The sequence below is a fragment of the Rhinatrema bivittatum genome, unplaced genomic scaffold (assembly GCF_901001135.1).
Source record: "Rhinatrema bivittatum unplaced genomic scaffold, aRhiBiv1.1, whole genome shotgun sequence".
NCBI classification, from domain to species: Eukaryota; Metazoa; Chordata; class Amphibia; order Gymnophiona; family Rhinatrematidae; genus Rhinatrema; species Rhinatrema bivittatum.
The window spans coordinates 32936-57292 of NW_021821543.1; the positions used below are offsets into that span (position 1 = coordinate 32936).

General features: G+C 45.3%; 1 protein-coding gene and 1 long non-coding RNA gene across 2 annotated transcripts; one reads left to right on the forward strand and one right to left on the reverse strand.

Moving 5' to 3' along the window:
- Nucleotides 1–2192: 2192 nt before the first annotated feature.
- LOC115082724 (WAP, Kazal, immunoglobulin, Kunitz and NTR domain-containing protein 1-like) lies at nucleotides 2193–13892 on the reverse strand. The gene is given in 3 exon segments (XM_029586914.1): nucleotides 2193–3336; nucleotides 3338–4185; nucleotides 13665–13892. Coding segments are annotated over 3 exon segments (1677 nt in total). The 5' UTR covers nucleotides 13860–13892; the 3' UTR covers nucleotides 2193–2702.
- Nucleotides 13893–14001: 109 nt separating this feature from the next.
- LOC115082726 lies at nucleotides 14002–19060 on the forward strand. Its single transcript, XR_003854235.1, has 2 exons — nucleotides 14002–14133; nucleotides 18429–19060. It is a non-coding gene; the product is annotated as an uncharacterized LOC115082726 (long non-coding RNA).
- Nucleotides 19061–24357: the final 5297 nt, after the last annotated feature.

Genomic DNA, 24357 nt, shown 5'->3' on the forward strand with positions numbered 1-24357 from the left:
AGGGTGGGGCAGGAATCCTTTAAGTCTGTTTTAAATTTGCTCCACCACTTAGCCTGGGCAGCTGTGACTGCCTTTCCCTGTATCTTCTTTCTCTTTGAGTGAGGGATACAAGGATTAGAAGAGCAGTTTGCTGGACCATGAGGATCGAAATAAAACCCGCTGTGAAGCGCTGAGCCAGGCAAGGTGAGCAGAGCCCGCTAGGAGCACTGTCCGAGCTGCACGACTGGAAAGGAGCTGTTTCTAGTTTATGTTCTGGCAGCAGCTTTTAAAGCCCAAGGACGAGGGATGTTCCATCAGCCCCAGCTCCGCGCTAGCCCCTTTACTGGTCCTTGTTGTGGGAGCAGGAGCTTGGTGTTACCCCTGTTCCAGTGGTTGCGTGGCGCTTTGGATTTTCTGCAGGGCGTGAAGCAGTGTAGGAGTTGCCCGGGGAGCGTGGGCGCTTGCACATCAGGCTCCATCAGTCCGGTCTTCAGTCGTCAGGTGAAGGCGGCGCTGTTCCTGTTGTATACATTCTGTAAAAGTTTCCCCTTTATGTGTGTGTTGGTCTGTTTTAGTCTGGGCTTCCCTTTGGCTGCTGTGGGCTTTGTTGCCTGAAGCTGGCCCCCAGGTGCCTCTGATGGAAGCACAGACCCTTGCATGGCCACGATGCTCCTTGTGCTGGCTCGATGGGGGACAGGCCCAGCGGAAGAGCAGACATGTGCTGATGTGCAGGTTTGGGTGACTTTTGTCGTGACGTGTGTGTTTTGTAACATGGACACTTCCCATAGAACATATAAATGTGTACTGAATTCCTCTAATTTTACTTTTTTTTTTTTTTCCAGTTTCAGTTTCATATCCACTCTTTTTTGCTTTTGAGAAAAACCACATGTTTCAGTTGTGGATAAAATGTAAGAAATAAAATCATTGAAACTTTTTTTTGGGCCTAGTGCCACTGCTATCTATGCATTGCCATGTGGCAGATAAAACGATTCGTGGCTGGGCAGCCGGTGGGGGGAGTGCTAACCTGCGTGCAGCAGAAGCTCGGCCTGCCTCTGCACATACTTATTGATACCAACTCTCTCTCACCCAGGAGGTGGCTTAGGGCTGCCTGGATAGGGAAAGCTCCCGCTGACAGTCACGACACCTTAGCACAAGCTGGGCAGGAGCAGGATGCACAGAACTGAACAATAAGGCTGCCAGGCTAAAATCTATCTTTTTTTTTTTTGGCGGGGTTGAGATAGTGTTTGATTTGTAGGGACGAGAGCATGAGGCTAAGCTCAGGGCTGCCAGCTGGTAGCTGAACGTTCTGGGAGGAGAGACTCATGGGCACAAACTCCCTGCTGGATTTTGCTGTGCTTTAGTTTTACTGATTCAGAGGCTTAGAGGCAGACACCTCCGAGGTGGAAGGTCACCATATTGCCTTGACTCAAAAGGGATAATGAACAGTGTTGTCACCCCCATGCAGGTAGGAAGATGGCAGAGGTAGGCCTGAAACCAAGATGTTTTGCTGACGGCTGGTCCTAAGCTTTCAGAAGGAGACCACATCTTTTGGGGACTGTATTGCCCCTCTTTAATTACCGGCTACAGTCTACCACGATCATACTGGCCCAAGCTGGCTAGGAAAACAGAGAAATATATTTGATGCTGACATTTGACTGGATGTGTTTGTACTCAGCCCGGGTGCAAGGTGAGCCCTGTCCCTCCAGGACAGTGACTAAGCTCAGAGTTCAGTATTTTATTCAACCAGAGCAAGAATGAAATCTGTCTGCATCAACAATAGAGCGGAAAACCTTGCAGAGCGAATGCTGTAGATTAGAAAATACAGTTTTCTTTAGTTCCATAACAGCTGTGTTCTGTTAGTTTTCCTGTTTAAGAAAAAAATGCTCTTCTGTAACTGAATCACTAACTTCAGACCCAGACAAAAGATGGGTAAAATTGACATCAGTTTACAATTTGTTTTTTTTTTTTTACAAAAACTTCTACAGTCATACCTACAATCCATAGCAGTTTTGTGCCAGCACTATCCCAGCGGTCATGTCACTAGTAGTCCATGAATGGCAGCAGAATGTAATTAAAAAGACAGCATTGCCCACACCTGCCCCTAAGGGCTGAGTACCAGGTCCTTTAGTGCTTTCCCATACAAGAGTCAAATCCACAAAGAAGCCTATAGAGCGTTTCAGAACACATCCACAACTGATACAATTCACAACGCCTACAATGAAATATAAACTTTTATTCCTAAGCTGTTGATTTATTCTGTACATGAGGGCAAGTTGGAGCAACAGGACAGAGGCAGAATGAGAGACTAATGATAGCAATAATTATAAAGGTGTGATGGGCTGTTAGAAGAAGGGATGGGCATTCAGTAAAAGTCATCTGGCTCCTGCTGGGTCCAAGAGACGCAAGGAAGTTTTCCCCCTTTGTGTTATCACAATGCATTCCTAGAAAACCCAAAGGTGCATTAAGGGTGACTCTTGTCCTCAAAAATAATTTGCCCCCCAGCCTTGGCTCCCCTCTACGAGTCCAGGATTGTGCACTACTCTCTATTCGATAAAACTAATGTAATAGCATCCCCTGCCCCAGGGCACGCAAGGAGTCCCCAGTTAACAAAAACTCAAAAACAACCTGTTCTTGCAGACATTTCCGAGTCAGTAGTTTTTAAGTTTTCTGTCCATTGGATTGATGGTGATGTAGAGAGACAAAGGGAGAAGGGGGTCTGTTTTCTAGTCCTGGAATCTGTTCAATAGATCACAGGTCTTTTTCTCCACCAGCTCATGAATCTTCTTAAGACGCTTCTCATTAGCCATTCGTACATAGCTGGTGGGGTCCAGGATGGCCATGCCATCATTGACCTCCCCCATAATGATGAGGGGTCCATCCTCAGCGGTCATGTTTGGACAGGGGCAATTCCAGTCCATGTCAGTTAAAGTCACCTCTAAGTACTTGATGTTGAAGAACTTAAGTCCCATCTGATCATCCTTCAAGACATCTTCCAGCGCAAAGCGAGCTATGCCAGTGTCTTGGTCCTCAATGATTTCCATGAGCCTGCCAACAATGGCAAAGTCACTGCGGCAGAAGCTTAACACCATCTTACTCCGCAGCTTGCAAGCTTTGCACTGCATTGATTTGGGGAAGGGGCAGACATCCTCGCAGGATTCCCTACTCTCAAAGTTGTTCTCATTGCCCTCACAGCCACCATAAATGAAGGAATGGCATTGCTTCATTAGATGATTATATGACCAGCGGGGCTCCCAGCTCTTGCATGGGCCCTGCACCACAGGAAGTGCACAGATATTGATGGCGTTGTTCATACATGCTGCTCGGCACTCCTCGTATGTCTCAAAGTGGTTCTTGTTGGTCACAACCACCATAGTGAAAGGTCATGCATGCTCCTTTCTGGTGGTTGAAGAACCAGCGCACATGCTGGCTTGTGCACTCTTTCCTGTCTGGCTCTTTCAGGCACTCATCCCTGGGGAACTCCTTGGCGCCTTGGAGTTTGGTTTCTCCAGAGTGCTCCCTCTTGATGACAGACAGAGGAAAATCAGCCCGAAGGAGCCCTGCTGAGTTCCTAGCTGTGCAAGTGTAAATCCCTGAGTCATCTGGTTGGGTATTGTAGATTACAAGCTGACCAATATTGGTGACCACCATGTTGCCATACATCTGGTCAGGCCTCATAATGAAGTTTTCCTGGTGGTCACTTTGCTTCTCCCAGGTGATATCTGGTTTGGGGCGCCCACTCACATCACACTGGAAGCTGACAGTACCACCCATGTAGACTGACTGATGGAAGGGGTTGCTGTAGAGGGCTGGAGGAATTGGCAGGGGGGACATGGGCATTGGATAAGCAGTGGTTTCCAAGGGGACAGGGCTTGTGTTTGGCCAGGTAAAGATAAACTTACAAGGGACCACACTCAGGCTGATGCCTCTGATGCAGGCTTCCGCATCCATGTAACACTTGTTGTAGTAGGTGAGCCCATCTGAAGCACATGTAAAATTGGGCTCCTTCTCACACCTGTCTTTGCATTTGCAGATGGGTTGCCCATCCCAGATGTCACAGTCTGAGCCCTGCTGGGTGCAGACAAAGCTCTCGCATGTCACTTCCTGCAAGGACGCCAAGGAAGAGAAGCTTCCGTCTGCATAGCGAGCAGCAACACAGCTCTTGAGTCCACAGACATTGGTGCAACACTTTTCAAAACCTTCACAATCCTGCAAAGACAAAGAAAGAGGTTTGAGTAGTAGCCGGGATGCAGCTAAGCATCATCATCATCATCAAGAACTCTAAATATGTGGTGCCTCATTATAAGGAACGAGCTGAGAGCCAATAAACCTGTTTAAGAGGATTTGACTCCAATTAAATCATTAATTGGAGTCAAATCATTCATTGTGGAATGAAACTTCTGCATGTTAACCAATGCTTGTAGTAATGGGGTTTGTTATAAAGAGGGACCCACATAACAATCAGACAAAGAAGTGGGCACTTGTCACAACTGAAAATGGCTGATGTTATGGGCTGATCCCAGCAGTATCACTCCAGATCATGAGATAAGCCATTTAAAGGGCAGCAAAAAGCCATGTGTCCCTTACATTGCACTTCCCATGGCTATTAGATTTTTTAGAAGCTGTGACTCCTATGCCTGATACCCGACTTTAATCACATCCTATGACCAATATTAGGAATGACAAAATGACACTGAGAAATGTAATGGACATCATTTAAGGTCAAAAGATGGATCCAGGTCATCAGCGACCAACTGAGCCAATTCTAGTGTTGAACTAATGCGTTCTGAGATTTGTGAGATGGGAGTTATAACTAGGGCTGAGGCTGGTCAGTTTCTATGGCACAAGGGACCCAGGTTTGGATCCTCCATCCATAAGAGCCAGTTGAACCTGGGCATGCCATAGGAAGGGTTAACAGACAGCTCCAGGCATGCAAGGAGGGGATAAAAATCAGGATTGCCTTAGTCTGGAGCCATCTTGTAATCTTAGCTACAGGTCCAGAGTGCAGGGGAGGAAAAGGCGCTACTCCTACAGTGTAGATCCTTAGAGACTCTAGAATGAGGGGTCAGAGGAGATGAAGGTGAAAGGGGGTAGACTTAGTAAATATTTCGTTACAGAGAGGATCGGTGGATGCAACACGGAACAGCTTCCATGAGGAGATGGTAGGGAACAGTATCTGAATTCAACAATGCATGGGATAAACAAAGGGGATCTCCGAGGAAGTGATGCGATTCGTAAAGCTAAATTAGATGGGCAGACTCGATCGGCCCTACAATCTTTTACTGCTGTCATATTTGTATGCACATCAGAGGAGGCAGCCCTGCGGCCAGAAAATAGCACTGGTGTTACCTAGGCAGGTCACCCGGAGGGATGGAGGGGGCAAAAAAAAGACCACTGAAGAATCATAGTGGAAAAAGATATCCAATCCTCCCCCAATAACAAAAAAAGCAAATCTGGCTCAGCCAGTCTCAGGGATGTGATTTATTTATTTTTAACTTTTATATACCGAAGTTCCTATATGCGATACAGATCACCCCGGTTTACAAGAAACTACAACTTCGCTCGAAGGCAGTACATGAATCAAGTGATGTGACCTGGTTTTAGCTTGGAGACACTTGGTCAGGCCTGGATTTTGAACTTTCATTCTGTTGCTTCTTTCATTTGCATCAGTACTACTACTACACAGACCAGAATGCATAGAGGTGGGGGTTATTAAAAAGCAAGAACTGGCCAAACGTTTATCTTCCCGAGTGACATCACATCCCCACGTGGCCCTGCATGGTTTGGCAGCCCTAAACATGTTCATGCCATTTCCCATAGACGAGAGCTTGTATGTGTCCTCGTGGATGGGGGAGGGAAGACCTGGAGCCCAGCCTCTTATTTCGACTGCACAAAAGATGAGGTAGTCTCACACCTAGAGTGTGCCTTATAGATGTCATGTTGTACAAAACCTTTTTTTTTTTCAAAATGAAAACATGCATTTTCACAACATTCTTATACCCTGAAGGTAAAAGGGTGCCAGCTGGTCCCATGTCAAAAGACCACAGGATAATCCAGTCCTGGTCTACCCTCTTGCATGCTTGTGAATCAGAAGCAGGAATCCCTGCATGCATTGGGGTAAAGCCAGGACTGGATTGGTCCGGTTTCTTATGGTTTGGAGCCAGGATGCCTGAGCAGGGAACAGCCAGAGGAGAGTTTGCTCAGCGCTGATGGCAGAAATGTACTGAGCCCAAGGGACAGCATTGACCACCACCCCCCTTTTTATCCAGAAGCATGCCCTAGGAGTTTCTTTTCTAAATAACAGCAAATAGTTCCTTGAAAATGGCAAAGCTGCAACAACAAACAAACAAAAAGAGCTGAAAAGATTCCCACACAAAAGGAGCCACATACGAAAGGAAATCATCTGTTCCTCTGGTGAAGACTGATGAGACGTGAGTCCTGTTTTAAAGGAGCAATTTTTTGAGATGGATGAATGCTTTTAAATGACTGTGCGGCTCCTGAGGAAGCAGTTGATGCGAAACACCGGCCGTTGCAGAGCCACGGTCATTTTCATTTTCAATGTGAAGTTACACTTACGTTAAATGCAAAAACAAAATGCACAAAAATTGAGACTGATACTGCAAATGACTGAGCTGTCCAGCCGGCCTTTTGAGTGAAATAAGGCACGCTGTCAGGCTTGCTGGTGCGGTTTTATACATAAAATATATTTATATTTCTTAAAAATGATTCAAATTGAGTGAAGACAGTCTGGATGATTGGTATGAAAATTGGAGGTCTTGGATGATTTCCTCTTGTACATGAAAGCTGCAGCAAGCCCGAACATGAGGTGATTTAAAAGCAGAAAGCTGGCTCTCGATGTGCTGAAACAAACAGAGAAGCTGCCTCTCTCACCAATGCCGTATGAGAAACACCTGCTCTTTGTATTCTTAACAATGCACAGACTACTCTTTTACAGTATAAGATGTCACATCCACACATCTATATTGTACTATTTATAATATGCTAAGAGACAGCATATTAGCATGACATTAGACTGGAGGGAATACCAACCCCACCCTTGACCCTATGGATAGGGCCTGCAAAACAGTCCAGACACTAAATACACATGTGAGACCTCTGTTTATCAGACAAACGTCGCATGATTTATTTTTTAAAATGACTGGAAGTCTAGATATACAAGTTACTTTGGAGAAATTAAGCATTTAGACTGCATAGTCGCATCTTAGTGGTACTTGCTCCATTTATTGCTGGCTTTATTTAAATTCTTTTCTATACCGTCGCTAAGTTACAATCCATCGCAACGGTTTACATGTAGGCACATAAATTAATGTAGGTGGATGCTTACTATAATACATTCTAACAGGTGCCACAAAAGGTACAGTTACAATATATCGTTAAAGACAATCAATTGTTTAGTAACCAAGTGTACCTGTAAGGTGTGGTTCACAGGTAAAAATCATATTTATAGTGTTTACAATTACGTTTATTGTGAGGTAGAGTTCATAGATTATTAAAATGCACATTCTTAGAAGAGTGCTGTATGCTGGTGTTCTTCTGCCTATTCCTGTATATTATCATTCTCCAGTCTTTATAAAATGCTTGTTTAAAAAGCCATGTTTTTAAACTTTTCTTAGAGGTTTTGAGATCTCTTTGCAATCTGATCTCTAGATCATTGTGTTCCAAAGTGTGGGGCCTGCTAAAGATAAGGCCCTTTCTTTCACTTGAGTTAGTCTCGCTGTTTTTACTGAAGGAATGGTTAGGAGTGCTTTATTTGCTGATCGAAGGTTTCTGTGTGGGACGTGCACTCGCAATGCTGTGTTTAGCCAGTCCGATTTTTCATCATGTATTAGTTTATATATGGTTCATAGGGCTTTGTATTTAATTCTGTGTTCAATAGGTAGCCAATGTAATTCTGCCAGGGTTTCGGTTATATGGTCCCCTCCTTTTTCCGGTTAGTATTCTAGCTGCTGTGTTTTGAAGTATTAGAAGTGGCCTTAATGTTGAATTCGGGAGTCCTAGTAAAAGGGCATTACAGTAGTCCGTGCTGGAGAACACTAGTGCTTGAAGTACTGTTCTGAAATCAGTTAGTGTTAGTAGTGGTTTTAGTTTTCTGAGTACCATGAGTTTTGCATAGCCTTCTTTTACTTTTAGTGATATGTGCTGTTTTAGATTGATTTCTGGGTCTATTATTATTCCAAGGTTTCGTACTTTTTCTGCTAGTTCAATTTTCTGGTTGTCTTTGAGGATTATTAGAGTTTGGATGATTTCAATATTTTTCCGTTCTAAGTGTAGAAATTCTGTTTTTTCAATATTAATCACAAGTTCCATTCGGTTTAGCAGTTGTTTTATAATGTCTAGGTACATTTTAGCTAGGTTTAACGTTTTCTCTAGTGTGTCCTCGATTGGTAAGATTAGTTGAATATCGTCTGCATAAATGTAATGTATGATTCCTAGACCTGCTAGCAGATGACATAAGGGCAGCATGTATATGTTAAAGAGGGCTGCAGACATGGCTGATCCCTGCGGTATTCCTGTTTTGAGATTGACTTTATCTGAAAATACGTGGGTTCAGTAGTCGTCAGGCTCCTCACATTAGCCCCTAGCAGTTAGGATCTCATCTCTCCCAGCTAGTGGTGAGGAGTAGCCTAGTAATTAGTGCAGTATACAGAGAACCAGTAAAACCTAGAGTTCAAATCTTGCGTCTCCCACTAATGCTCCTTGTCACCTTCCGCAAGTCACTTCACTCTCTATCGCCTCAGGTACAAACTTAGAAGATAACTTTCAAACACTGTGTGGCCCTGTATATGGTGCACAGAGGTCAATTATAATAATTTATAGCCTTCATGTATCTGGTGCACGTGGATTATAAAATTCGCATGTCTACCCCCTGCCCAATATACTTGCATATGTTTCATTATACACGAATGTTTGCAATGCATTGAAAGCTCATACTTTTTTATAAACATAAGCATGTATATTTTACTTGTGAAAAAATAGAACTTGCTTTTCATATGTGGCAGTAGGTATGGTTTTTAAAATGAATGTGTAATTGAAATCACCAGTTTACCGATACCTCCGCCAGTTCACCCCATCCATTTCCAGTCCTAGTACTTCACCCAGACCTCCCACCCAGCGATAGCAGACAACAGATATTATCTGTGCCAGATAAGGAGCAGGTGCACAATTGTATGACTATGTTGTCTAATTCACACAAATCTCTTATGGCAACATGCACATGTTTCTCTTGGCCCCATCCTGGAATGCTCCTAGACCAGGTAAATGTGCATGCAAAACTAAAACTACTTTGTTGTTTATAAAATGACATGTCCACGAGTACAAGCTACTCATGCACGTAATTCTTTTGCAAATTAACTCATTAGACTATAAACCTCACTGCTCCTGATTTGTAACGTGCCGTGAGCTCAGATTTGGAAAGGCAGGCAATTACATCTAAAATCCAAATCCATTGTTCCTTCCTCTTGGACAAAGCCAGTGAATCCCTGCATTCACACGCAATCCCATTAGAATGCAAGAGGTTAAAATGAATGGAGACACGGTAACCTTAGTGATACCTATCGATATTAGGAATGCATTCAGCTTCACTTTAAATAGTTCTTCAACACACATGGGCCGCTCGGCCGAGCACACCTTTAGCCCCGGTTTGGCCGCGTGTTTTCGACACGCTATTTTTACCCCTTATACAGTAAGGGGTAAAAGTTGGAAGACGGATGCTCCATATAGCCGACATCCGTTTTCCGAACCCATGGCTGTCAGGGGTTCGAGAACAGATGCCAGTAAAATTGAGCGTCAGCTGTCAAACCAGCTGACAGCTGCCGCTTCTGTCAAAAAGGAGGCACTAGGGACGCGCTAGTGTCCCTAGCGCCTCCTTTTACCGCGGGACCTCATTTAAATACTATATCGTGCGCCCAGGAGAGTGGCCTGGGTGTGCGTCGGGAGAGCGGATGCTCACCTCGGAGCGCCAGCTCTCCCGCGGTTTTTACTTATCAGCCCGACAGTGAGCACAAAATATACACATCTACGTTTGATCTGTCCTCACCTAACGTAAGAAATGCCAATGCTGGGTCAGACCAAAGTTCATTGAGCACAGCACCCTGTATCTAACCGTGACCAGTTGAGACCACAAGTACCTGGCAGATCCCAAAAAGTTGATTGTTTTCTCATTATTACTCCCAGCAAGAGCGCTGGCTTTCCCGACTCTACCTGACTAATATTTTATGGACTTTTCTTCTAGAAACTTGTCCAAATTTCTTTTAAACCCCACTGTTACTTGCCTTGACCACATCTTCTGGCAACAAATTCCACAGCTTGATAATGCCCTGAGTGAAAAATATGTGTTAGTTTGATAGTTTCATGGTTGTTTTAGTATTATTTGAAATGATATGTACCCATTCCAGCCCGCTCCTGATTTTATAAACTGCTATCACATCCCCTCTCAGCCGTCTCTTCTCCAAGCTGAAGAGCCCTAACCTAGGAGGGCTTTCTTCATAGGGGAGCCATTCCAGCTCTTTTAGCATTTTTGTTGCCCTTCTCTGCACCTATTCTACTTTCAAGAAGTCTTTTTTTAAGCTGAGATGACCAGAACTGCACACAATAATCAAGGTGTAATTGCACCATGGATTGATTTTCTGCTTTGTTCTCCATTCCTGTTTTGGTTTACTCCTAACATTCTATTTGCTTTTTGAATCACTACCCCACACTGAGCTGAGGATTTCAATGGATTACTTTTCCTGTGCGGTGATGATTGATATGGATCCCAGCATTGTGTACCTGTAGTTGGGATTATTTTTCCCTATGTGCATCAGTTTGCACTTATTTGTGCACACTAATTTTTTTCATCTTTGTTTTGATGTTTTTGGAGATTTTTGTTCGGTTTGGTGTTTTTGTTTGTTGTTGTTTTGGGGAAATAGTGCACATCATTAGCAAATAGTGTACTCTATTTGTTAATACTGTACACTGTTTCCCAAAAACAAAAATAAATTGACAAATTGGTTTTTTTTATTTTTTTGGTTCATTTGAAATGAAATAAAAGCAGACTAATTTGTTTCAAACAAATACACATCCCTAGCACTTATCCATATTAAATGTTATCTGCCATTTAGATGTCCAGTCTCCTAGTCTTGCAAGGTCCTTCTGAATTCCTTACAATCTTCTGCTGTTTTAATAACTTTGAATAATGTGTTATCTGCAAGGTTAACTCGTTCCCTTTTCCAGATCATTTTTGATTATGCTTAACAGAACAAGTCTTAGTACACCTCCCTGTGGTACTCAACTAATTACCATTCTCCATTTGGAAATCATTCAGTCCTACCCTCTGTTTTCTATCTTTTAACCAGTTACAGTCCACAATAGGACACTGTCTCCTATCCCATGGCTTTTTAATTTTCTAAGAATGGCTTTGTCAAATGCCTTCTGACAATCCAAATACACTATATCAACTGGTTCATTTTTATCTATGTTATTTACACCTTCAAAAATTATAATAGATGTAGACAAGACTTCCTTTTATTAAAACCATATTGATACTTCCCCATTAAGCAGTGTCTATCTATAATGGCCAGTAATTCTGTTTTTAAGACTAGTTTCTACCATTTTGCCTGGTCTATAGTTTCCCAGATCACCTTTGATACCCTTTATAGAATTGGTGTTACATTGGCCACTCTTCAATCTATAGGAATTGTGGCTGTTTTAAATGATAGGTTACAGATAACGAGTACATAAACATAAGAACATGCCATACTGGGTCAGACCAAGGGTCCATCAAGCCCAGCATCCTGTTTCCAACAGTGGCCAATCCAGGCTACAAGTACCTGGCAAGTACCCAAAAACTAAGCACATCCCATGCTACTGATGCTAGTAATAGCAGTGGCTATTTTCTAAGTCAACTTAATTAATAGCAGGTAATGGACGTCTCCTCCAAGAACTTATCCAAACCTTTTTTAAATCCAGGTATACTAACTGCACTAACCACATCCCCTGGCAACAAATTCAAGAGCTTAATTGTGCGTTGAGTGAAAAAGAATTTTCTCCGATTTGTTTTAAATGTGCTATTTGCTAACTTCATGGAATGCCCCCTAGTCCTTCTATTATCTGAAAGAGTAAATAACCAATTCATGTTTACTTGTTTGAGTCCTCTCATGATTTTATAGACCTCTATCATATCTCCCTTTAGCTGTCTCTTCTCCAAGCTGAACAGCCCTAACCTCTTTAGCCTTTCCTCATGGGATGCTATTCTATGCCCTTTATCATTTTGGTTGCCCTCTTCTGTACCTTCTCTAATGCAACTATATCTTTTTTGAGATGCAGTGACCAGAATTGCACACAGTACCCTGTGTGCAGTCTCACCATGGAGTGATACACAGGCATTGTGACTTTTTCCATTTTATTCTCCATTCTCTTCCTAATAATTCCTAACATTCTGTTTTCTTTTTTGACTGTTGCAGTATGCTGAGCTGACAATTTCAATGTTTTATCCACTATGATGTCTTAATCTTTTTCCTGGGTGATAACTCCTAATGTGGAACCTAACGTTGTGTAACTACAGCATGAGTTATTTTTCCCTATATGCGTCACTTTGCCCTTGACCAATTAAATTTAATCTGCCATATGGCCACCCAATCTATCAGCCTGCAAGGTCCTTCTGCAATTTAACTACTCTGAATAATTTTCAGTCATCTACAAATGTGATCACCTCACTCACCTTTCCAGATCATTTATAAATATATTGAAAAGCACAGGTCCAAATCTTGCTTCTCCCACTGACCTTGGGCAAAGTCACGTCACCTTCTGTTGCCTCCATTATGGCATTACCATCATTTATTTCCTGCTTTTCCAACAAGTGAGCTCAAGGCATGTTACAGCAGATCAATGTTGACATTTCCAGCTCAATAAATAAAACAAGTCAATAAATAAAAGGCACAGAAATCATCAGTAAATCAAAATAAATAGGTGAGGGAAGAATGCATCGGAGAGGTATTAAGTTACTGCAAGGTAGAACAAAAGAAGTAAGGCACTTGTGCAGGACGGCAATGAAGGAAAGCATATGGTTATGGTTTTAGTATGCGACAATGATTGGTTTATGTGTGTCCAGTGGGCTCTTAAGGGTCCAATGTCCTGCAGTATTTTAAGAATTGGGGATCGTGGCTTGAGAAAGGGGCCAGAAGTTCCCTGGAAGAGACAATAAGTACCTCCTTACCTGAACACACTGGCTCATGAAAGATGCATCCTGAGCACTTGTTCCATATCCACTGTTTAGTGTGCAAAATAACCAGACAACAGGAAGGTCTTAACATACACAAAGCAACTCACTTCTATCACAATCACATGGCAGCAAAACATGGCAATTATAGTAGAATATACAGTATAGAAATCAACTGCTATTGCTTTACATCCCAGTGGAACTGAATTACTTCTACCTGAAGCATTCCTGGAGAAATAAGGGTCTCCGCCTTAGGAGAAGATGAAAAAAAGACTTTCTTGGAACTATACATAAAAGCCCAACTGAATCGGGTTTTTGTAAACAGTCCCGGTTCATTTAAACCCTACCGGCACTGCATTTTTTGGATCTTTAGCCCCTTTGGGTGCAGTGCACTACAAATCCCAGAATGCACCGGTAGGCAGGCCTGGACGTAGCTGCTAGAGCTGACCTGGCGCCCCGGGGAGCCTCTTACCTGGTCCGCACTGCACTCCCTCTCGCACGTGCTCTGGGCATCCACCCACAAGTTGGGGTTCAGCTGGTTGGGGCACACCCCCAGGTGGCTGAGGCGGAGGGGCCACAGGCTGCCCCCTAGGGCAGAAAGCCCCAGCAGCAGCAGCAGCAGAGGCTGCAGCGCCACTCCCGGCCTGCAGCAGCAGCCGCGATCCATGGCGCTGCCCCGCGCCCTGACTCTCCGATCCCGGGGAAGGCGGGAGGCTGCGTCTCTTCCTCAGCGCCCCGCTCTGCCGCCCCGCATGTCAGCAGCCGCGCGCCCGGGAGCGGCCGGACCTGCCTCCCCCCGGCAAACCATTGCCCCGGGCAGCGGGCTGGGCCGGCTCCGGTTCGGATGCAGCCCCGGCGGAAGATGCGCCCCGGGCTGGGCACGGCTGGCTGCCAGGACTGGGAGGGAAGCAGACTCCGCAGGCAAAGAAAGTTGCACTGAGGTGGGACTGCGAGAAGGAAGGGAGAAGCCACGAGGAGGGGCCCGGCGGCGGCGGGGGGGAGGGATCGGTGCCTGTAACCCGAGTCGCCCACCTCTCCTCGCTCCCTGATCCGGCTTTGTCTGACCTCGGTCTGAGCCGCCTCAACCCGGCAAACAGCGTGGGCAGATCAAGGAGGTGGGAGTGGAGATCGGAGGCCACTGCCTCCCAAAAATAGGGAGGGGAGGGGAAGATAGAGCCTCCCCCCCCCTCCCCCCGCGGGGGACGGCTACCGGAACACGAGGGGGGCTCGCCCGACGGGGCTGGCTGGACTCCCGCCGCCGCCGCCCTCATTGTTCAGCGCAGGACTTCTCACGGAGATTAGGGAATCTCTAAGGCTACCTGAGCCAGGCTTGGGCAGCGCGGGGGGCGTCTCGGCCAGCCCGGGATCGCACTTTCCTCCTCAGCCTTGCCCGAGGGAGCAGCAGTTGTACTTTTTTTTTGCCCCTAGATAAGAACAGAATTGGCAAAAGTTCATCCCGTCGCCGATAGCGATCTTATAGACTAAGATCAGCTCCTCGCTCCTTCGGCGTGATTCGTGCGCTTCATGCCAGAAAGCCAGGGCTGTAGGAGCAGGGAGAAGCCTCCTCCATCTTTTCAGCCTCGCACTGCCCTTCGCTCCCGTATAACGCGCGTAAGCGGCGCTCTGGCTGCTCCCTGGTGCAAGCTCTGACTGCCCCCCCCGCTGTCTGCTTCTCCCTCGTAGACCGGAGCACAGCCCGACACCAACAGAAGTCTTGGCACTGCTCAGGGAAATCATCTGTTGGCCGGGCACCGGAACAACACTGCTTTAATTCTGCTATCGTCTGGCTGGGCCTCCCTCGGTACAGAATGGGTGCAAGTCCTTTCTGCCTAAATCTTAGTGCAGGTTAATACCTTCTCTTCGGCCTGCATTTTCCTCCTGATCCTTTGGGCTTCCAGTTTAGTCAGAAGTAGCCTCTGTTTGGCAACTGCATCAATAGCCTTCTTTCACAACTACTGAGGGGAGGGGGGTCCAGCGCCACCAACTCCTAACCATTGAAGTGACCAGGGGCCAGTGCAAGAGTATTTTGTGCCGTCCCCAGTTCCTTGGAATTGGTTCTGGCAAAGCACACTTCTGAGCCTCATGCTGGCAGGTTTTGCCACCTCATTTGCTTAATGGAAGCACGGGACCTGCTGGCAATGACTGTTCCCAGGAGCCAGAGGTCTTGGCTCCCTCCAGCAGCTGGTGCACATGGACGCTGAGTCCGGCTAGTAAATAAACCCTGTGACTGGTGAAATATGTTAGAAGTTGGTCGAGTCTGGTCCCACCACTGGGCACGGCCCTCTTGACCATGCTGAGCTAGGGGGAGCCTTGCATTGGCCCCCTGGCAGAGTTCAATAACCCCCTATTCTTCACTTTTCAATATATCAAAGGGGGTATGGTTAGGTCTGAACCATCCCAGGGCTCCCACCCCCTTTAGTTCTACTCTGCTCCTGGAACGGTCATGGTCTGGAACTAAAGTGACCTAGATTACTATTTAAGAGATTCTGCAAATAAAACATTCTTGGGCACAATATTCAGGAATTCCAGTTTTACAAACTAAATTATGAGGACGACACCCTCCTCATAATTGACTTAGTAAAATTATTTATTTGGTAAATATGTTTGTTAGGTAAGCTGAGAAACTCTGTAAAACGTGAGGATTCACTGTTTGTTTTTTTTCTTTTGTTCACGTTTGGGCTACATCCATAAGTTTTATGGCAAAACTTTATTTTGGTTTCTAGTTTTTATAGGGATATATAGATTCTGGTTGCTGTACGTTGATTGGGTTGGGAGATACAGTAGCTACAGAAAGTCTACACCCCCTTCCAAAATTTTTAATTTTATTTATTTAAAAACATTTGTATACTGTCCAATCTAAAATCTTAATGGTTTACAATAAAACATTCATAATGTGGGGAGAGTTCCAGAATTGACCTCTTTCAGTTCTGGGTGCACGAGATGTTTTACTTGGTTTGTAGTACTTCAAAATGACCACTGGAGAGCATTTTTAGAGAGCAAGCAATAGCTGTTGGTGTGGTAATGGGATCTGGGGAAAAGAATGTGTGTTCCCTTAAATATGTGGGAGTTTTCTGATTAGATAACCAAGGTTTAGTAGGAAGGATACAAATAGAACGATTATAGCAGGTTTGGCCCTTTTGGTTGCCCCTTCTAAGGGTTGGGTGTGTGAAAGAGAGCCCCAGGGATGTAGCTGCCTCGAATAGCCAGCTGCTGGGTCTGGGGTCCTCCCAGTGGGAGTGGTTACCTCTAGGGGCCCTTCCCTGGAGGGGAGAGGCCAGAGGCTGTGGAGTGGAGAGGTTTCTTCCTCCTCCCAAGGAGGGAAGTGATGCAGGGTGACGTGGCAGCTGTTCTTTCTCTGAAGGAGGAGGAGTCCGGGCTTATTCTGAGATGAGGCGTGCCCCAAGTGTGGGGGATACTGCGGAAAGCCTTCCTGCTATGGGATTGGAGAATTACTGAAGTCAAGTCAAGGAGAATGGGAGTTGGGAGCAGGTCTGAGAAAGAAAATTGCTCTGGCCCCTGGGGATGTGAATTTTGATTGGATGTCTGAGGTGAGTCAAGGCGGTGAACCTCATTCCTGCATAGAAGTGTTTGGGGAAAGAGGTAATTGGGAGGGAACTGCCTTGGTTCCAAACTTACAGAACATAATTGGTAAAAAAGCAAGCCTGGGGCCCAGGCCTATCTTGCTGGATGGAGCTCTCCTTCCCTCTCTAAAAGCATGTGGCAGGGCTCTTCCTCCCCAGCCCCCACTGATCCCAATCGAAAAGGAAAATGGCAGGAGCGAAGCCCTGAGGTAGGTGCTCATAGGCCCTTAGTCTCAGTGACACACAAGAAGTAGTTATTCCTGTTCTCCTAAGTTTTTGATGTTTTGGAAATAAGCAGTCTTTAACAAGTATAACATTGTAACATGACGTTTGTGTTTCAGCTTTGGATTTGTTTTTCTGGATCACAGCGTCAGAGAAACATGTTTAGAACAAGAACAAGGCCAGTTGACAATGACATTCCATCTAAAGTTATAAAAAAAAATTCTTAAAACAGACACAAGGCCGCTAACACCGCAAAATTCCAAGAAAACATTTACATACAAGATGAGGATTAATTAATTTGGAGAATGAGAGCAAATTACCATACAGGCATTAAGATTATCTATTTATAATAGAAAGCCAATCATAAATAATATTGACAATTCTGTAACCTAGTTTAGGGGTTGGAAATATACAACTGTAAATTCTATACAAATCCTTGTAGGAGTAAAATCATTTGAGAGGGAGTTTATCCTGGTGCCTCGTGTGGCACTCTGCCGCTCCATAAGGCACTTTATTATTTAATATATAAGATTTCTATTATTCTATAGCATTTAAATAAAAAGCTTTTCTCCACAGCTGTTGACTTTAAGCATCTATTTTCAGAGACCCCCCAACAGGCCATTTTGGGAGGCCCACTTTGTTTGTTTGTTCATTTTTTTTTTTTTATTTCATTTCACAAACAAACAAAAAAACCCAAAACATTAAACTAATGGAAAAACAAAACCCCCAAAAGAAAAAAAAAAACAAAAAACCCAAAACATTTAGGCTGCATATCCTTAGAGCATTGTCCTAACAAGCAACATAGCAGGGCTTATGAGGGGTCTGGATATATATTCCTGGAAGACAAAGACATAAACGGATATTAGAGATTAGGTGCACTTAGATTAAATCTGGTTTTCATCTGGCAACTCTGGGCCACTCTTAGAGATAAAATACTGGGCAAGATGAACCATTGATGTGACTCAGCTTTGCCATTCTTATGTTCTTATATTAGTGGAAGGTGTATGGGCACTCACCAAGACACTGCTTAGATCAGGCTGTCCCTCCAGGTAAGAAGGAAGCAACCGAGAAGCCAATGACAACTTCAAAGGAGTTACAGGCTTCCATGATCAAGAATGGTCAAAACATGCATGTGACAGCAATATCCCCTGCACTCCACAAATCTGGCCTGTATAGTAGGGTGGCAAGAAAGAGGCCATTACTCAAGAAAGTCTGCATATTTCAAATGGGATTTAAGGTGAAGGAACACTTGGGGGATACTGTAGCCATGTGGCAAAAAGATTTGTGGTTTGATGAAACTAAAATAGAACTTTTTGGCCTGATTGCAAAGCGTTATGCTTGGTACAAAGCCAGCACAATACACCACTCAGAGAACCCCATGTGAAGTGTGGTGGTGGCGGCAGACATGTTATGGGGGTGTTTCTCATTGGCAGGGACTGGGGCACTTGTCAAGACAGAAGGACTGCCCTCCGTGAGAAAGCTGAAACTGGGATGGATGGCAATGCCCCAAAGCACACAGCCGAAGCGACCTTAGCGTGTCTAAGGAACAAGAAGGGAAATGTCCTGACGTGGCTCAGTCAGAGCCCTGACGTCAAGCCAATCCAAAATCTGTGGCATGACTTGAAAATTGCTGTCCAAGGAATTCCTGCTACCCAAGGAATCTGACAGAGTTTGTACAGCTTTGTAAAGAAAAATGGGTCTAATATTGACAAATCTAGATGTGCAAAGCTGGGGGCGACCTATCCCAACAGCCTCACGGCTGCCAACGGTGCTTCCATCAAGAATTGATTGAGGGGGGAGTGAATTTCCCCAGCTGTTGGATTTCCATTTTGTTTTTTGGATACATATTTGCTTTATCCCCCAATACAATTATTTGACCTTGAAAACTGTGGATTATGGTGTGTTGATGAGTGGGAAAAAAGTCATTTAACTTCGTACAAGTGTGACACACTGACATAACAAAATGTGACCAGTGTTCAAGGAGGTGTAGACTTTCAACACCACTGCAATGTGTGCACAAAGTGAGTAAATAAGCAATTAAAAAAAACCCCAACATTCACCTCTTCATGTTTTGTTGTGTTGTGTTGTGTTATGGGATCAAGTCTCAAAGGTGAGCTCGTGTTTTTTCTCAGAATATGAGCCTGGCCATGGCACTCAACTGGTTTCAAAATCTTATTTTGAAAACGTTACATTTGTCTCCTTTGCTCCCTTGTCCTTCAAAAAGGAACACATTCTCCTACCGTGATTAAATCACAGTTTGAATCTGTGAGGACAGATGCAGAAAAACAAACTGCATTACGGGATCTAAGGGCACAAGGGTTCACCAGATGTAGGCCTTGTCTGGCAAATCTAATCAATTTTTATGACTGGGTGATTGGGGGGGGGGAACTCAGAGCCAACATCAGGCAATATTTCTTCATGGAGAGGGTGGCGGATGCTTGGAATGCCCCCCCCGAGAAGAAATGGTGAGGACAAAATCAGTAAATGAATTCAAAAGGGCATGGGATTTCTAGAGGCTGGGAATGAAGCGAGTGCATGTAGGCAATCTGCACCGAGCGGCAGGTACTACTCTTGATGGCATGGGAGGAACCTGCACGGAGCGAGCGGCAGTTACTTTCCTTACCAGAAGGCTTGTGGGTAACCTGCATGGACGGCCGCGCCCAGCCGTTGGACTCTGCCTGTTGCTACCAATCCCAGCAGGTGGGCTGCCCTGTGCAAATGCACCGATGCACACCTGTTACCAATGAAATTCAAGGCAATGCTCAAGTGGGTCAGAGCGAAGATCGAAACGTCAATCTTTCGAAATGAAGACTACAGGGAGGAATTATCCCGCTGTAGCCTCCTTTTGTCTGGATTTATTTGAAACTAAAAGGGGCACCTTTTCTTCAGGTGCTGCTGAAGCCAGGCCACCTCACTGCTACCCTGGCAGTTTTTGTTTTGTTTTTTTAAACAGATGGGGGAAGCAATTGCTTCTAGACCCTTAGGAATCAGGTTTCAGTCCAGCCAAAAACTTACAGTGGATGATTGAAACAATAACGAGTTTTTCATGAGGCAAGTAGTAAAGCCGCGCAGAAGATAAACATCTCTTCACAAATTACAGTCACTCACGATTATAGTCCAGCAAAACACAAAAACAATGAGTTATGCTGGTTCCTGGGTCCCTTGCATCATTCCCATTGTTTATTAATGACAACTTTCCAGGCAGCAAGTTCCAAGACTCCCCGAGGAATAATTGTAGGATCTTCTATTGCTATTACAGACTCTTCTCTAGGATTTCCGCAGCTTCTTAGAATGGATCTCCTTTCCTGACTGAGATAGATACTCTCCGCAAATTGAAATCACATAGTTCTAGGGCCCTGAAGACAGACTGACTAGAGACGGAAGGCAAGCCTCCTTCCCCCACCACTCCTCCTTAGAGAGCAGGCTACACTAAATGCCTCTCCCTTTTAGAGAGCAGGCCAGCTATCCTGCTGCCTCTATCACCTCTAATAAAATCCCCTCCCATACAGTGGTGTAGCCAAGGGTGGGCCTGGGTGAGCTGTGTCCCACCCACCTTAGGCTGAGGCCCACCAAATCAGGGCTGCCTGACACCAGTTGAGGCATGAAGAATAGCCACTGCCGACTCATTAATTGCGGTGGCTGAAGAAGTCATCCTGCCAGCCAAAGAAAGGCCACCACGGGAGCCCATACCCATGGTGGCGAAGAAGAGTTGCCGAAACAAGGCCCCATCCCCGTGGCAACGAAGAAAGGGTTTCACGGTGAGCCCCAGTGCATGCATGCGAGAACGGGAGCCCGGGTGGTGAGAGTGAGAGAACGGGAGCCCGGGTGTGTGTATGTGAGTAGTATGGAGCCCGGGTGTGTGTATCTGAGAATGGGAACCTGGGTGTGTGGAATGGGAGCCCGGGTGTGTGTTGTGACAACGGGAGCATGGGTTAATAAACATGTGGATAAAGGTGAACAGGTAGATGTAGTGTATTTGGATTTTCAGAAGGCATTGACAAAGTCCCTCACGAGAGGCTTCTAAGAAACTAAAAAGTCATGGGATAGGAGATGTCCTTTCGTGGATTACAAACTGGTTAAAAGACAGGAAACAGAGAGTAGGATTAAGTGGTCAATTTTCTCAGTGGAAAGGGTAAACAGTGGAGTGCCTCAGGGATCTGTACTTGGGCCCGTGCTTTTTAATATATATATATAAGATCTGGAAAGGAATACGACGAGTGAGGTTATCAAATTTGCGGATGATACACAATTATTCAGAGTAGTTAAATCACAAGCTGATTGTGATATATTACAGGAGGACCTTGCAAGACTGGAAGATTGGGCATCCAAATGGCAGATGAAATTTAATGTGGACAAGTGCAAGGTGTTGCATATAGGGAAAAATAACCCTTGCTGTAGTTACACGATGTTAGGTTCCATATTAGGAGCTACCACCCAGGAAAAAGATCTAGGCATCATAGTGGATAATACTTTAAAATCGGCAGCTCAGTGTGCTGCAGCAGTCAAAAAAGCAAACGAATGTTAGGAATTATTAAGAAGGGAATGGTTAATAAAATGGAAAATGTCATAATGCCTCTATATCGCTCCATGGTGAGACCGCACCTTGAATACTGTGTACAATTCTGGTCACCACATCTCAAAAAGATATAGTTGCGATGGAGAAGGTACAGAGAAGGGCAACCAAAATGATAAAGGGGATGGAACAGCTCCCCTATGAGGAAAGGCTGAAGAGGTTAGGGCTGTTCAGCTTGGAAAAGAGACGGCTGAGGGGGGATATGATAGAGGTCTTTAAGATGAGAGGTCTTGAAGAGTAGATGTGACTTGGTTATTTACACTTTCGAATAATAGAAGGACTAGGGGGCACTCCATGAAGTTAGCAAGTAGCACATTTAAGTCTAATCGGAGAAAATTCTTTTTCACTCAACGCACAATAAAGCTCTGGAATTTGTTGCCAGAGGATGTGGTTAGTGCAGTTAGTGTAGCTGGGTTCAAAAAAGGTTGGATAAGTTCTTGGAGGAGAAGTCCATTAACGGCTATTAATCAAGTTTACTTAGGGAATAGCCACTGCTATTAATTGCATCAGTAGCATGGGATCTTCTTGGTGTTTGGGTAATTGCCAGGTTCTTGTGGCCTGGTTTTTGCCTCTGTTGGAAACAGGATGCTGGGCTTGATGGACCCTTGGTCTGACCCAGCATGGCAATTTCTTATGTTCTTATGTGAGAACGGGAGCCTGGTTGTGAGCGTGAGAGACTGTGTGTTTAAGGGAGTCTGCGAGAGAAAGCATGAGCCTTTGTGTGTGTGTGTGAGAGAGAGAGAGATGGAGAAAGGGATGAAGAAAGGAGAGAGAAGAAACAGAGAATTAGGAAAAGACTGACAAGGGGAAAGTGGAACAAAAGACATGGGGACCAACTGATTAAAAAAATAAAAGATCAGACAACAAAGGTAAAAAAAAAAAAAAGTTTGAGATTTTAGCAGTTGGAATATGCCATCTTTGGGAATGTGCATTTCTTATAATTTTGTACTTTGCTCTTTAGCTTTCCACTGTTCAGTCTGATTTCTCAGGCTATTTCGGTTTTGTCTGCATGTTTCTCTCGTTAAATTGTAGTCCCTTATTTCTGTATTAGGTAAGGGTCAGTCTGTGTTCTGCCTGTGTTTGACTGAGGTGCAGTATTGCTGCTAGTGTGTAGTTTCTCTGTAGAGATTTGTAGCAGTCCAGCTTGTTCTGCTATCCCAGTAGGGGTGTATTAATGTTCTAGGGCAGGGGTCGGGAACCCATGGCTCGCGAGCCAGATATGGCTCTTTTGAGGGCTGCATCTGGCTCGCAGACAAGTGTCGCCATACTTCGCGGTTCCCCGCTGACCCAGCTGCTCCCCGGTCCTCCGCCGCTCGGGCTTAAAATGCTGTCAGCCCGGGCGGAACGCGGCAGGACAGCTGGAGTCAGCGGCACCGGCGTGCTCTCTTCTCCCCCCCCCCCCCCCGCGGCCCGGAAGAGGAAGTGGAGAGCATCGGGTGCCTGCGCGGGAAGAAGAGACCACACTAGCGTGGTCTCTTCTTCCGCGCAGGCACCCGATGCTCACCACTTCCTCTTCCGGGCCGGGGGGGGGGAGGAGAAGAGAGCACGCGACTGGAGTCATCCGGGTGCCTGCGCGGGAGTCATCGGGTGCCAGCGCTGGAGTCATCGGGTGCCTGCGCGGGTCTTGCCGCGCAGGCACCCGATGCTCTCCACGTCCTCTCCGGGCCGCGGGAAGAAGAGAGCACGCCGGTGCTCTCTTCTTCCCGCGGCCCGGAAGAGGACGTGGAGAGCATCGGGTGCCTGCGCGGGAAGAAGACTGCAGCGCGGCTCGGAGGAAAATGAAAATCTTCAACCGCGGCCGATGGGACTCCGCCTTCGCCTCCGCGAGGGCTGATGAAATGAAGGAGGTTAGCGTTGGGAGGTGGCTGCTGCTGCCGCGAGTTCCCGGGGGGGGGGGCGGGGAAGGGGGAGAGAGAGAGTGAATGAATGAGCGAGCAAGCATGTGTGTTTGAGATCCTGTGTGTGTGAGTGAGAGATTGCATGTATGTGAATGATTGAGAGCCTGTATATGTGAAAGAGAGTATGTCTGTGATTGAGATCCTGCCTGAGAGAGAGAGAGCATGAATGTAAGTTTACCATTGGGAACCTGTATGTGTAAGTTTGTAATTGAAAACCTGTTTGTTTGAAAGAGTATGTGTGTATGATTGAGATCCTTTGTGTGTGAGAGAGATCATGTGTATGTATGATTAAGAGCCTGTGTGTATAAGTAAGAGAGAGATCATGGTGTCTGGTCTGATGACAGCTGGTTTAGGTGATGGAGCATGTGAGTATGTGATTGAGAGCCTGTGTTTAAATGAGAGAGAGAGACCATGTGTGTCTGTGTGATTGAGAGCTGATTTAGGTGAGGGAGCATGGGAGTATGTGATTGAGAGCCTGTGTTTAAATGAGAGAGAGAGACCATGTGTGTCTGTGTGATTGAGAGCTGATTTAGGTGAGGGAGCATGTGAGTATGTGATTGAGAGCCTGTGTTTAAATGAGGAGAGAGAGACCATGTGTGTATGTGTGTGATTGAGAGCTGATTTAGGTGAGGGAGCATGTGAGTATGTGATTGAGAGCCTGTGTAAATGAGAGAAAGAGAGGACATGTTTGTAGCATGTGAATGAGAGTCTGTGTGTGAGAGAAAAAGACAGCATGTATTTATGTGATTGAAGCCTGTGTGTGTGTGTATGTAAGCATGAAAAGATAGACAGCATGTGTGTAAATGTGTAATTAAGAGCCTATATAAGTGAGAGAGAAAAAACATTTGTATATGTGAGTGACTGAGAGCATGTGTGTATAGGTGTGTCATT